This window comes from Protopterus annectens, chromosome 1.part0, assembly GCF_019279795.1.
Source record: "Protopterus annectens isolate FY-2018-M chromosome 1.part0, PAN1.0, whole genome shotgun sequence".
Classification (NCBI taxonomy): Eukaryota; Metazoa; Chordata; order Ceratodontiformes; family Protopteridae; genus Protopterus; species Protopterus annectens.
The window spans coordinates 85,948,321-85,961,234 of NC_056725.1; the positions used below are offsets into that span (position 1 = coordinate 85,948,321).

General features: G+C 45.6%; 1 protein-coding gene across 4 annotated transcripts in view; it reads left to right on the forward strand.

Moving 5' to 3' along the window:
• EML2 (EMAP like 2) overlaps positions 1–12,914 on the forward strand; it is a 1,798,491-nt gene that overhangs the window by 1,151,172 nt on the left and 634,405 nt on the right. For all 4 annotated transcript variants that reach the window (XM_044085260.1, XM_044085417.1, XM_044085337.1 and 1 more), the window contains 2 exons: positions 11,690–11,839; positions 12,518–12,587. In XM_044085260.1, coding sequence (XP_043941195.1) covers positions 11,690–11,839; positions 12,518–12,587 — 220 coding nt within the window. The remainder of the gene's footprint in view (positions 1–11,689; positions 11,840–12,517; positions 12,588–12,914) is intronic.

The following is a 12,914-nucleotide window of genomic DNA, read 5'->3' on the forward strand; positions in this document are numbered from 1 at the left end:
CAGTATGTGCATAGAGTGGTAGTAAAACATACATTGTTTAAAGTGTATGTGACAAAGTGCATAAGGAACTTGATATCAACATCAACCAAACGTATGGAAAGGCTATCTGAGAAAAGTGTCTGGAATACATTTAATGTAAAATGCAAGATTTTTAAAAATACCAAGCTTTGCAGTGTGACTTGTGTGCTTTAATGTAGCTTTAAATGGGGACTGACTTGTATGATCAGGAATCCAGGTCCAAATTGTATTCAGTGCTTGTTCTACAAATGTGATGAAAGTCCTTCCCCATAAGCTTAGCACGAGGAACATAAATGTATACATATTTTGGCTAATTTGCACTTCCTTATTTTTATTAATAAATTACTTAAATCATTAGTTACATAAATTCATTCATTCATTATCTTGTTACATGTTTCATCCAATTCAGGGTTATGCAGGAGTCAGTCCATCTTGAAGTTGGTGCACATAAGACAAAAAAAAAAGTCCTGGATGGGATGCCATACAAACTAGTGGCATATAACAGATTCAGCTGTAGGCAGTTTCAGGAGTTACTAACTCATTAATGGCATATCTCTGGGATGTGGGAGGAAATCTGATGAAAGTCCATATGGACACACTTGAAGTCATACTGACTCTACGTAAAATGTATCCAGCTGAATACCAAACTACAGAAGCAAGCACTGTAACACAGCAGTGCTAATGGCTGTACTACTGTACCACTGTAACACAGCAGTGCCAATGGCTGTACTACTGTGCCACTGTAACATAGCAGTGCTAATATCTGTACTACTGTCCCACGGTAACACAGCAGTGCTAATGGCTATACTACTGTGCCACTGTAACATAGCAGTGCTAATGGCTGTACTACTGTACCACTGTAACATAGCAGTGCTAATGGCTGTACCACTGTAACATAGCAGTGCTAATGGCTGTACCACTGTAACATAGCAGTGCTAATGGCTGTACTACTGTACCACTGTAATGCAGCAGTGCTAATGGCTGTACCACTGTAACATAGCAGTGCTAATGGCTGTACTACTGTAACATAGCAGTGCTAATGGCTGTACCACTGTAACATAGCAGTGCTAATGGCTGTACCACTGTAACATAGCAGTGCTAATGGCTGTACCACTGTAACATAGCAGTGCTAATGGCTGTACTACTGTACCACTGTAACATAGCAGTGCTAATGGCTGTACCACTGTAACATAGCAGTGCTAATGGCTGTACTACTGTACCACTGTAACATAGCAGTGCTAATGGCTGTACCACTGTAACATAGCAGTGCTAATGGCTGTACCACTGTAACATAGCAGTGCTAATGGCTGTACCACTGTAACATAGCAGTGCTAATGGCTGTACTACTGTACCACTGTAATGCAGCAGTGCTAATGGCTGTACCACTGTAACATAGCAGTGCTAATGGCTGTACTACTGTACCACTGTAACATAGTACTAATGGCTGTCCTACTGCATCTCTGTGCCTTGTTTTATAAGGTGTGCAATTTGACTTTTTTCCATTTACAGCTGTTACAAGCATGTGATTTGCATCTTTTTGTAGAGAAAATAAATCTGATTTAAATGCTTTGTCCTAGAAATACACTAAGTTTTCGCATTTTTAAATGTTCTTAATGTTGTCATAATCTTGCTTTTTTGTGGTACCTGTAAAACATCATTTCACCATCTGTACTAGTGACGATTTCATGGTGCCATCTTCAGAGAATTGATTTACTACTCTACAGTCATCAGTATCTGAAATGAAAATGCAAAGATCGACTGGAAAAGTATGGAGGGCTGAGATACTGTATTGGTAATGTTTCTATGGCTAACTCCATGTACACTATCATTTTTTAACCAGCTGTGGTTAAGTTTGTGAATTAGTTCTGTTTTTTTGTGAAATATTTTCCCTTTGGTTGTGACAGCAAATTTATCTGTTGTGGTCAGTGTATTACCCTGTTAAAGAAACTGAAATATGTTTTTCTTTTTTTATTCCTTAGTGCAAGATTTTACATCAGATTGGCAACTGTATATTTGTGTTTTGTAATTTGAGTTGCTGTGTGTGTCACTACTCTTAATTAAGCCCAACTTTCCAACCTCTTCAGATTCTGTTCAAAGGCTTTGTTGATGTCAACACAAATAGCTTTCAATGTGTATTCTGTACCAGTTTTCCTGTGACCTGTTCTTAGCACTGGATCTGGCTGCTGCTAGGCTAATATACCCTGCCTTTGTATATTATACACATTGGTACATCTATACGTTTAACATAGCAGTACAGATAGTGCTATCTCTTACTTCTAACAATTTACAGCTCCCTACTATTGCATACTGATAACAAAATATCATGTTTTTTCAGTTCCCTTCCATAAAAGTATTGATGTTATGTGATCCTATCTCGCCTACATTCTGTACTGATGGGTTCGGAGCCGATCCTCGGCTCCGACTCTGCACGCTATACTATAGGTTTATAGGTTCATAGGTTTATACTAGGCTATCTGCCCTAAGGCATTTATAAGCCTAGCCCAAATTTTTGTGGCTTACGCCACCCCTTATATGAAAAAATACTGTGCCCATTAGTTTGTTGTGCCTCTGTCCAGCAGTGACACAGAGATGATTCCCGAGGTAAACCTACGATCTCCCATCCACAGGTCTAGATTTCTCTTGAACAGAGTCAGCGAGGTGCTCTGCCTCACATGGACTGGGATTTTATTCCACAGCATAATGAGTGATAAATCTATCCCTCCAGCACGTCCTATTTATATCCGTGCTAAGGTTTAAGTTGCTTGCTCTAGTGGTTTTGGTGGATTTGGATTTTTTGAGGTGGAGCATGTCCATTAATTCCGGGTTGGACATGGCCTTGTATGTCAGGCACATGTCACCTCTGAGCAGACGGTATGCAACTGAATAGAGCTGGAGTTTCTTCAATCTGGCAGCATATGACAGATTTTGGAGTCCCTTTATCCTTTTGGTGAGGAACTTTTGGGGTCTCTCCAATTGCTGCAGATGTCTGGTGAGATACATCCCGAATGGGGCATTGTACTCATCATTGGTCTGATAAGTGAAGAGTACAGGGGAACAATGACCTCACTAGATCTGGATGTGAATCCCTTCATGATCAGGTGGGCAATGTAGAAGGTCTTTCTAACCACTTTAGCAATGTGAGTGTCAAAAGAAAGGCCACTGTCAACCTGGGTCCCCAGGTCCCTGATAACCTCTTCTGTGCTTAGTGGATTGCCACCTATATGGTAGCTTGGGGTTACCTTGTTTTTCCTGAAGGGTATGACTATACATTGTTTGGCGTTTAACTTCAGGCCATGGCTCTGGCACCAGCTATCTGTTTCTGTGAGTCCCTTCTGAAGGATATCCGTGTCCGATGCACTTTCCACTATGGCGCCCAGTTTGCAGTCGTCTGCAAACTTTGTCAGCCAAAGTCCTCCCATGTTGGCCTGTACTTCTGAGAAGTAGATGCCAAACAATAGGGGGGCAAGGACCGAGCCCTGTGGGACACCACTTGTGACCGGCTTGGAGTCTGACACAGCGCCAGTAACTCTAACCCTGTGGGTTCTGTCCTTAAGCCAGTTTGCAACCCATCTTGTGACATATGGGTTTACATTTAAGCTGGTAAGTTTTTCTACAATACCCGAGTGGGGTATTGTGTCGAAAGCCTTGCAAGGTCAAGGTAGGCTGTATGGACTGCCTTTCCTCATCAATGGCCTTGGTGACTGTTTCAAGAAGTCGACCAAGTTCAAAAGGCATGATCTTCCCTTGACAAAGCCAAACTGGGTCGGGTCCAATGTCTGCAAGTCCCCTATATCTTTGTTTATGACATCCATTATGATCCTCTCCATAGCTTTGCAGACTAGACTTGTTAAGCTTATGGGGCGGTAATTACCAGGGTCCATAGAGGCGCCGCCTTTGTGGAGTGGGACCACAGTTGCCGTACGCCACTCCTTGGGCACGTATCCTGTGGTAAGGCTGAGATTAAACAGCTGCCTTATGTGCGGGTTTAATTCCTCATTTAGCTCGTGTAGCACACAGCCAGGGACACCATCCGGTCCCATTGATGCTGTGTTTTTAGCTTTAGAGAGAGCAGCTTTCACCTGCGCATTTGAGATGTCCGGGAGGCTGCACTCGGCTGGGATAGTTATCTCTCCTTTAGGGGGGTGAAGTTTGCACTGAACCTGTCTGCCAGTATGTTGGCAATGTCTGTGGGTTCAGTGATTTTTGTATCATTTTGGACTAATTCTGAGCATATCTGGGAGTTTCCACCCAGGTTCCTAACATAGCGGAAAAAGGCCTTATGATTGTCCTTTGAATCCATGGCAATTTTTCTCTCAAAATTGGCCTTAGTTGATTTTATGAGTGCTCGTATTTTTTTACTAATAATGATCAGGGGTGACTTCCCTTTTATGGATTTTGTTCTATCATGTAATAGCTTTCTCCTCTTATTGTAAAGTTTGTTAATGGCTGGGGTCCACCAGACTGGACGTTTGCCCTTTGTGGAAAGAGTCTTGGTTTTATTTGGGATTGCCTGATCCATGCAGTCCTGGAGGTGTTCATAGAAGGCATTTGTAAGGGCTTCCGCAGCTTGGGTTGTGGTTTCCACTGGCTCAGGGGCCTTGAAGGATACCACACCAGTCTTGAGTAGTGTGAAGTTTGCTTTAGAGAAGTTCTTCACTATGGTCTTTTTTGTTTGGGGTGGGCGCAGGATGTGGATTTCCACTGAGATTAGTTTATGATCAGATCTCACCAATGAGGGATATACTTCGGTGTGGAGCATTTTGTCCCCATGTTTGTGACAATGAGATCTAGTATATTTTCTCCTCTCGTGGGAACAGTGACTAGCTGTTCCATGGCATTTGAATTTATGAACTCCAGGAACCATTGGGCTAGAAAGTTAGGGCTTGAGTAATGTTCCCAGTCTATATTCGGGTAGTTGAAGTCACCCAATATGATGGTGTTTGGAGATACATTTATACCCTCCAGTGTCTTCAGGAAGGCTGTGTGGGGTTCCTGAGTTTGAGAGGGTGGCCTGTAGCATGCTACAATTTGTAGAGCAGTTTTGCCTATGGTTAGTTGCACCTGGATGGTTTCCGAAGCTTCGTGCGTTGCCACCAACCTGGAGGTGTGGGTATGAATATGGATACACCCCCTCCTTTTGTGTTGTGATCCGGGTTTTGGGGCCGGAACGCATGATATGAGGTAAAACCTAATAGTGCCGGGGTGCTCTCAGGAGCCTTGAACCAGGTTTCAGTTACAGCACAGACATCGATGTTCTCCAAGTCTCTAATTGGCTGAGCTATTCTATATCCCAGGATGCACCACCACCAATTCCCCAGATCTCGTTTGCCGCTTACAAAGCAAAGACATGGTCTCGAGCTTGGCTGAGCTAAGTGCTTTCTTTATAAGAATTTTCTATCAGGAATTTTCTTAAATTTAACCAAAAGCTGTTTTAACGGCTATCGTTGTGTATGAGTGAGTTTTCTGATTATTTTTGTGGTAAAATTGTCTTTCAGGGTAAGGTTTCTGTTTAAGTTAGAGGGGCCTTCCCCTCGTGTGTGAGTGAGCCTTTTTGTGTGCGTTTTGTGAGGTGGTCAAGTACCTGTTTTTAGTTAGAGGGTTCTTGGCCCTCCTGTTGTGTGACCCTTAATCTCTTTTACTGTAAAGTGAAATTGTTCTGGGTTAGATACATTTCTTTCCTGTGTTTTTCTAACTGTTTAGCATTGTGTCAAAAGAGCACAGACCCTCAGGGTTTAAAAAATGCACAAGATGCAGCTACAAGATGTCCATAACGGATGATCACTCCCTATGCGTGTACTGTTTAGGACCCAAACACCTTCAGGAGTCTTGTAGCGTGTGTCACGCTTTTTCCTCTCGAGTCCTCCAAGAGAGGAAAAATAAATTGATACTAAAAGGACTTATCAAACCTACTTTTGAAGAGGCCTTATCTTCCTCTTCTTCTCCCTCAAAGAAAAAGAAATAGTCGGCTCCGACCAGTCCGTCGGAACCGACCACCAAGAAATCTCAGCAGGCTTCTCCATCGGCTCCACGGACTTAGGAGCCGAGGGCGGAACGGTCTGCCTCGATGTCTCCAGCCTCGACTCCTCTGGCTTCGGAGCCGATGGCTGGAGCTTCGAGAGGTGGGTCACCTTCATCGGCTCCGCTGATTTCGGAGCCGATGAGGGTTGTCCGCTCAGACTCTTCCCCTTCGTCGCCGAAGACCTCTTCGGCACCGAGGGAAATTATAATGGAGTCTCCTTCAGCACAGATTTTGATCGAGACAATTCGGAGCTGGTCCCCCAGTCCTTCAGAGCCGGTGGAGAAGTCTCCTCGGACCCGTTCGATCTCCTCCTGGTCTTCCAAGATGTCGGATTCGGACATTGACAGGGTGCTCCAAAGGCTGTTTCAGTCTCCAGTCTTCCAAAAGTTAGTTTCGGCTCCAGCCCAGTCGGCTTCGGAGCCGATGGTCCACCCTTTAGCCTTGGTTCCTCCTCCAACAGCCTCGGCACCATTGGAGTCGGTGCTGGTGGAGCCGATGGAGGTGTCCGGGTCGGCTCCGACCCTTACTCCTACTCCGGCCTTCGGGTTGGAGTTCGGTACACGGACCTCTTCGGTCGGCCCCGGGGGTGACGCTTCGGGACCGATGTTTTCGGTTCCGAGCCTCTCTCTCGGTGCGTCGGCTGCGGGAGTGCCGTCTGCTGTTATGGCTTTGGGGGTCGGACCTTCCCAGGATTCTGGGGGTCCAGCCTTTAGAGCCATGAGGAGTGCTTTGGCCAAATCTTCTTTGGCTACCTCCACCGTCTCCCCGGCACCTTCCCTAGGCACAGAGACTGGGTCCTTTTGTCCCCCTCTTCCTGGAGGTCCCTCTGAAGAGTCTTCGGAGGAACCCCCAAGAAAAAAACAGTGCAAGAGGAAGCACGTCGACTCCCCTGACGAGTCTATCATCTCCGACACCGATCTTGATGATGCGGAAGGGTCCCCCAAGTCGTCCTCTGATGATGTCTCCTTTGCGGACATCCTGGAAGTCCTCAAACAACGAGGCGGCTGGCAGACCAAATCCCCTTCCTCTGACGAGTCAGTGTTCCTCAAGGCCTTCGGGGCTCAGCCCTCCGCCTCCTGGGTGTCTCCACCCTTCGATGAGCTCCTGGATTTGATCTCTCGAAGGGCGTGGGAACATCCAGATTCTTTGGAACCAGTGCCTGCTCGCCCTAACAAATTTTTGCCAGCGCCCCCGGAAAAGGAATTTCTCACCAAGGGTGTGGCTGTAGATGCTATGGTGGTGGCATCTGCTACCCAGCAAGATGTGGCAGAGGCTTCGACGTCCATCCATCCTTCTAATAAGGAGTCTAGGAGCATGGACCAGTACGGGAAGTGCACCCTTACTTCAGCAGCCTTTACCTTAAGGTCTCTGAATTACCTCACGCACTTCACTAGACTTCAGAGGGATCTGATCAAGGAACTCTCAGATACCCTCTCTGGTAACCTACCTGAGCAGTTGGCCCAGATGGTTAGCTCTCAGTTGGCTACTCTATCGTCGATATCGAACTCGTCCATGAGGCTCATTTCGTATGCAGCCGAGGGGGCGAGTAGAGCGGCGGGTACGGGTGTTGCTCTACGGAGACAAGCCTGGCTCTGCCTGTGTCATTTTGCGGAGGCCTTCAAGTCTTCCTTTGCCGATGCTCCCTTTGATGTGTCCTCTTTGTTTGGACCCAAGGTAAAGGACACCTTGACCCGCTGTGAACAAGAGGGTAAGATTTTGACTTCCATAGGGGCACGGTTTTCCTCTTCCTTTCGGCCTTATCCCAAGGCTAAAAGAGGAGGGAAAATGTGGTTCTGTAAATCTCAGAAGAATTAACCCTCACAGCAGGACGATCCCCCTTCTAGAGGCAGAGGAGGGGGAAATTTTTCAGGAAGACACCGTCCCAGAGGCGGCAGAGGCCCCCGCAACACTGGAGACCATGAGTCCTTTCGTGGCTCTTCAACCTCTCAGCATCCCTGAAGGATTGCCTGACTGCGCAGCTCTGGAGCCAGTCAGGGGTCGTTTTTCGAGGCACCTAAAGGCCTGGGAGAGTATCACTCAGGACCGATGGGTGCTCTGAATCATCGCCAGAGGTTACGTCATCCCCTTTTCACACCCCCCCTCCATCCAGGAAAATCCCGGACCCGCCACCCAGTCAGCGGGATATTGCATCCATCGAAATTTCAAAGCTGCTTCAAAAAGGAGTCATCCAACTGGTCTCCGTAGACCAGACCGGATTAGGGACTTACTCAAAATTCTTTTTGGTGCCAAAAAAGACCGGGGACTTGAGGCCCATTTTGGATCTCAGCAACCTGAATTGATCAGTCAAGAAGTCCATGTTCCGGATGGTCACCTTACAATCCATTTTCCCGCTACTGGAGAAAGGTGTTTAGATGTGCTCCATAGATCTCAAGGACGCCTATTATCACATTCTGGTAGATCAGGCGTCCAGGAGACATCTGCGCTTCAGCCTGGGAGACAGTCATTTCCAGTTCTGCGCACTGCCCTTTGGTCTCACCACAGCCCCCAGGGTGTTCACCAAATGTTTGGCGGTGGTGACTGCTCACCTGAGAGGAGTCTAGGATTCCAGGTGTTTCCGTATCTAGACGACTGGCTCCTAACTGCCACCTCCAGGCATCTACTATTACAGAATCTAGCAGCCACGATATCTCTAGGCACCTCCCTAGGAATCACCTTCAGTTGGGCAAAGTCTGTGTTGCTGCCATCTCAGCATATACGGTTTATCGGGGTAGAGATAGACTCAAAGCAAATGCGAGTCTATCTTCCTACAGAGAGAATAGAAACATTACAATCTAAAGTCCGAGCGTTGCTCCTCAAACGCCGAGCCCCAGCAAGGATGGTACTACAACTGCTGGGTTCCATGTCGGCTACCGTTCTCCTGGTGCCCTTAGCAAGATTGCACATGAGGATTCTCCAGTGGCTCCTGTCGGTCCAGTGGTCGTATCAGGAACTTCCTCTCAGTCACCACATTATAATCATGGAGACGTGCAAACAGGACCTCCGTTGGTGGCTTCTCTCCTCCAACCTGGATCAGGGGCGACCCTTCGTTCCTCCTCCTCCAGTGGCCACTTTGACTACGGACGCCTCCCAGATGGGGTGGGGGGGACATTACCTGGGCAGGTCAGTTCAAGGAGAGTGGCACCCCGACAAGAGTTCCCTACACATCAACATACTGGAAATGAGGGCGGTGCTTCTATCGCTTCAAGCACTACACAGCTACCTCCTGCAGGGTATGATTGCCGTTCAGTCCAACAACATGTCTGTAGTCTGGTACCTGAACAAGCAGGGAGGGACCAGGTCCTACCCTCTTTGCAGAGAGGCCATGAAAGTATGGAATTGGGCTGTTGCAACCAACCGTTCCTTGGTAGCAACACACATTCCAGGGAGATCCAATGTGATAGCCGACAGACTGAGCAGAACCATTCTCTCCCCGCACGAGTGGTCTCTGAACGACAGAGTAGCATCTCAGATCTTCAGAAGATGGGGAACTCCTTGTTGCGACCTCTTTGCAACTCCCCTCAACACGAAATGTCCACAGTTCTTTTCTCTTACCCCGGTTCCGGGGGGGTTTCCCAAGGACGCCCTAGTCCAAACTTGGCCCACCGGCTTACTGTACCCCTTTCCACCGGTTCCCCTTCTCCCCAGGGTGATCCAGAAGGTGATTCACTTGCAGTGCAAGATGATTTTAGTTGCCCCATACTGGCCTCGTCAAGTCTGGCTGCCATTTCTTCGGAAATACGCACTGGACGGTCCATGGTTCCTGGACCAGGTTCCAGATCTCTTGATCCACCAGTCGGGACAGCTTCACCAGTCCCTTCACTCACTGAAGTTAACAGCTTGGCTCCTCCACTTCCGACTATAGTCAGGAACCAAGCTTTGGACTCAGAAGTTATACATATCTTGTCCTCGGCCCACAAGAATTCGACTAAGAAGATGTATAATAGTAAATGGAAGAGATTCGCCATTTGGGCCCAACTCCAGGGATTAGTTCCCGTTACTGCCCCGGTGGCGGACATTTTGAAATTCTTAGCTTCCCTATTCAATCAAGGTTCTTCGGTCTCCACCATTAAGGTTCAATTAGCAGCTATTTCTAATTTTCATGAAAGTATAGACCCACCTTTGATGAGCAATAAGTTGTGTAAAGTCTTTATGAAAGGTGCTGGGCTGCTACATCCTCCAGTTTCTCATCCTGCTCCACCATGGGATCTCAGTTTCATATTAGGTGCCTTGACCTCTTCCCCCTTCGAACCGGCTTCTTTCCTGGAAGACTGCTTTTTTGGTGGCAATTGCATCAGCCAGAAGAGTTTCGGAACTTCAAGCCCTATGTGTCAAACCGCCGTACTTGGTTTTTCATAAGGATAGAGTATCCCTTAGGCCTAATCCATCTTTTGTTCCCAAAGTTTGTTCTAGTTTCTGTCTTCAACAGTCTTTGGAACTTCCAGTTTTCTTCCCCAATTACTCAGACAGAGCAGAATATATCTTCCACTCATTGGATGTCCACAGACAATTGCGTTTCTACTTAGATAGGACGCACCAAACACGGAAAACAGATCAGTTGTTTGTGTCCTTTTCAGACAATAAATTAGGCAAAGCCGTCCCAAAGGTCACTATTGCCAAGTGGATCAGAGACTGTATCAGTCATATTTATTTTCTTTCTAATAGAGAGCTTACAACCACTGTGAAAGCTCATTCTACAAGGGCTATGGCTACTTCAACAGCTTTTCATTCTAAGCTTGCCATTAGTGACATTTGTGCTGCGGCTACCTGGTCCTCTCCTCACACCTTTATTTCTCATTACAAATTGGATGTGGCATCTCGGGGGCGAGCTTCCTTCGGTTCCACAGTTCTCAGGAGTGTTTTCCAGTGAGCCACCCAGGAATCAGGTGCTAGGGATGCTGTCCCATCAGTACAGAATGTAGGCGAGATAGGATCACATAACATCTTTTAGTTATGTACTTACCATAACTTTAGATGTATGGGATCCATCTCGCCTACATTCCTAATACCCACCCTCCTTCCCCCTGCCTTGGAGATCAGAAGAGACCGGACGGTTCAAGTTCGACCGTTTCATCTGGAAACATCTGGCAATGTTATATCAGCAGTGCATGTGTGGTTGCATGTGTGCAGACAAACAAGATCTGGGGAATTGGTGGTGGTGCATCCTGGGATATAGAATAGCTCAGCCAATTAGAGACTTCGCTCTGTAGTATAGCGTGCAGAGTCAGAGCCGAGGATCGGCTCCGAACCCATCAGTACAGAATGTAGGCGAGATGGATCCCAAACATCTAAAGTTATGGTAAGTACATAACTAAAAGTTATAGGCTACTAGCTGTTAGCAGATTCTATTGATAATGATTGTAATTATGTCTCTTATTGTCTTTTCTTCAGTTGCTTGTGGTTCTTGACATTGTGTGATTTGATCAGTATGTTTTACGTAATTTAGTTCCAGGGGTTTTTTTTTTTTTTTAATTGCCATCCCTAAAAAATCTACTATTTCTACTTTGAGGCTTGCATGCTGTCATGTGTGTGTATGATATAAATTCGATACAATAAGAGGAATTCATTTTGCAACTTTTGTAATTATTAATTATAATAATTTGGTGAAAATGCTCTTCTTTAACAGAAGTTAGCTTCTTAACAATTTTTATTCAGCTATGGTTATCGTGGACGAGACTGCCGCTCCAACTTGTACCTTCTACCCACAGGAGAAATTGTGTACTTTACTGCATCCGTTGTAGTCCTATACAATGTAGAAGAACAGCATCAGAGGCACTACCTTGGGCATAATGATGACATTAAATGGTGAGTCCCCAAGCACAGGTTTGCTTTCTATCATTTCAGGGTAGTCATAACTCAAGTTCTCGTAGGTTAACCTGTACATACCAAGATTCACCTTAAAACCTCATCTTAATTTCTTGTGTGTGTGTGTGGAAAGTGCATTTGACTGAATTCAAATTTTTAAAGTGTTTGTAGGTAGGAGTGTGTGCAGAAAAAATAAAGTTTCACTGAAAAGGTTATAGTGGTTGGTGTACATATGTGAGTGTTCACAAGTTAGGGTTAGCAAAGGGGAGACATTTGCTGTTTTGCATGTTTGATGTCTGTGTGCCTTCTTTTTGACCTGCATTGTGGTACTGTTGGGGAAAGGGTTTTTAGTAACACAATGTGTAGTTAGGGTTAGGACACATGATGTGGTGGCACAGGGCAGTAATAAACCTACATATTGCACTAATCTCTCTGTGTCCTTTAGAGGGAAAAATTAAGTAGAGGGTTGGTTTGGCTTTGCATCCCCGCACCTTCCGAGTGTCTTCACCTTATACGGACATATTGCTGTGTAGAGTTTTAAAACTGTAGGTATGCTACAATCAGATCAGTGCTTCAGATGCATGGTTTTAGAAATGATACTTTTTGACTTAAATGTAGTTTGACTGGCATTTTTCAAGATCTCATAGCATTACCTGTTGTTTTCCTCCTTGGCCTTAGTCTAGCAATTCATCCAGACATGGTAACCATAGCAACAGGACAGGTCGCTGGGACTTCAAAAGAGGGGAAGGTAAGAAGGACATTACTTTAAAGTACAGAATTTATAGACTGAATTGTGAAAACATAAGCCATGAACATTTCTGTTAACTCTTGCTTGCTCTGTTTGTTAGTTTATTGCCACATGTCATACTGTACCATCCTGAGATTTACATCTGACTACCCCATCTTGCAGCAAATGAAGCTTGTTATTTAATGTTTAATATTTGTAGGCATCAATGACCGTGTTTACTAATGAATATAAGCTGCTGATATCGCACATTATTTAACATACTTATCAGGTCTCAGCAGTTCTTAATAGTGTACAATGTTGGGAATCTGTACTTTTGAACAACTAAAA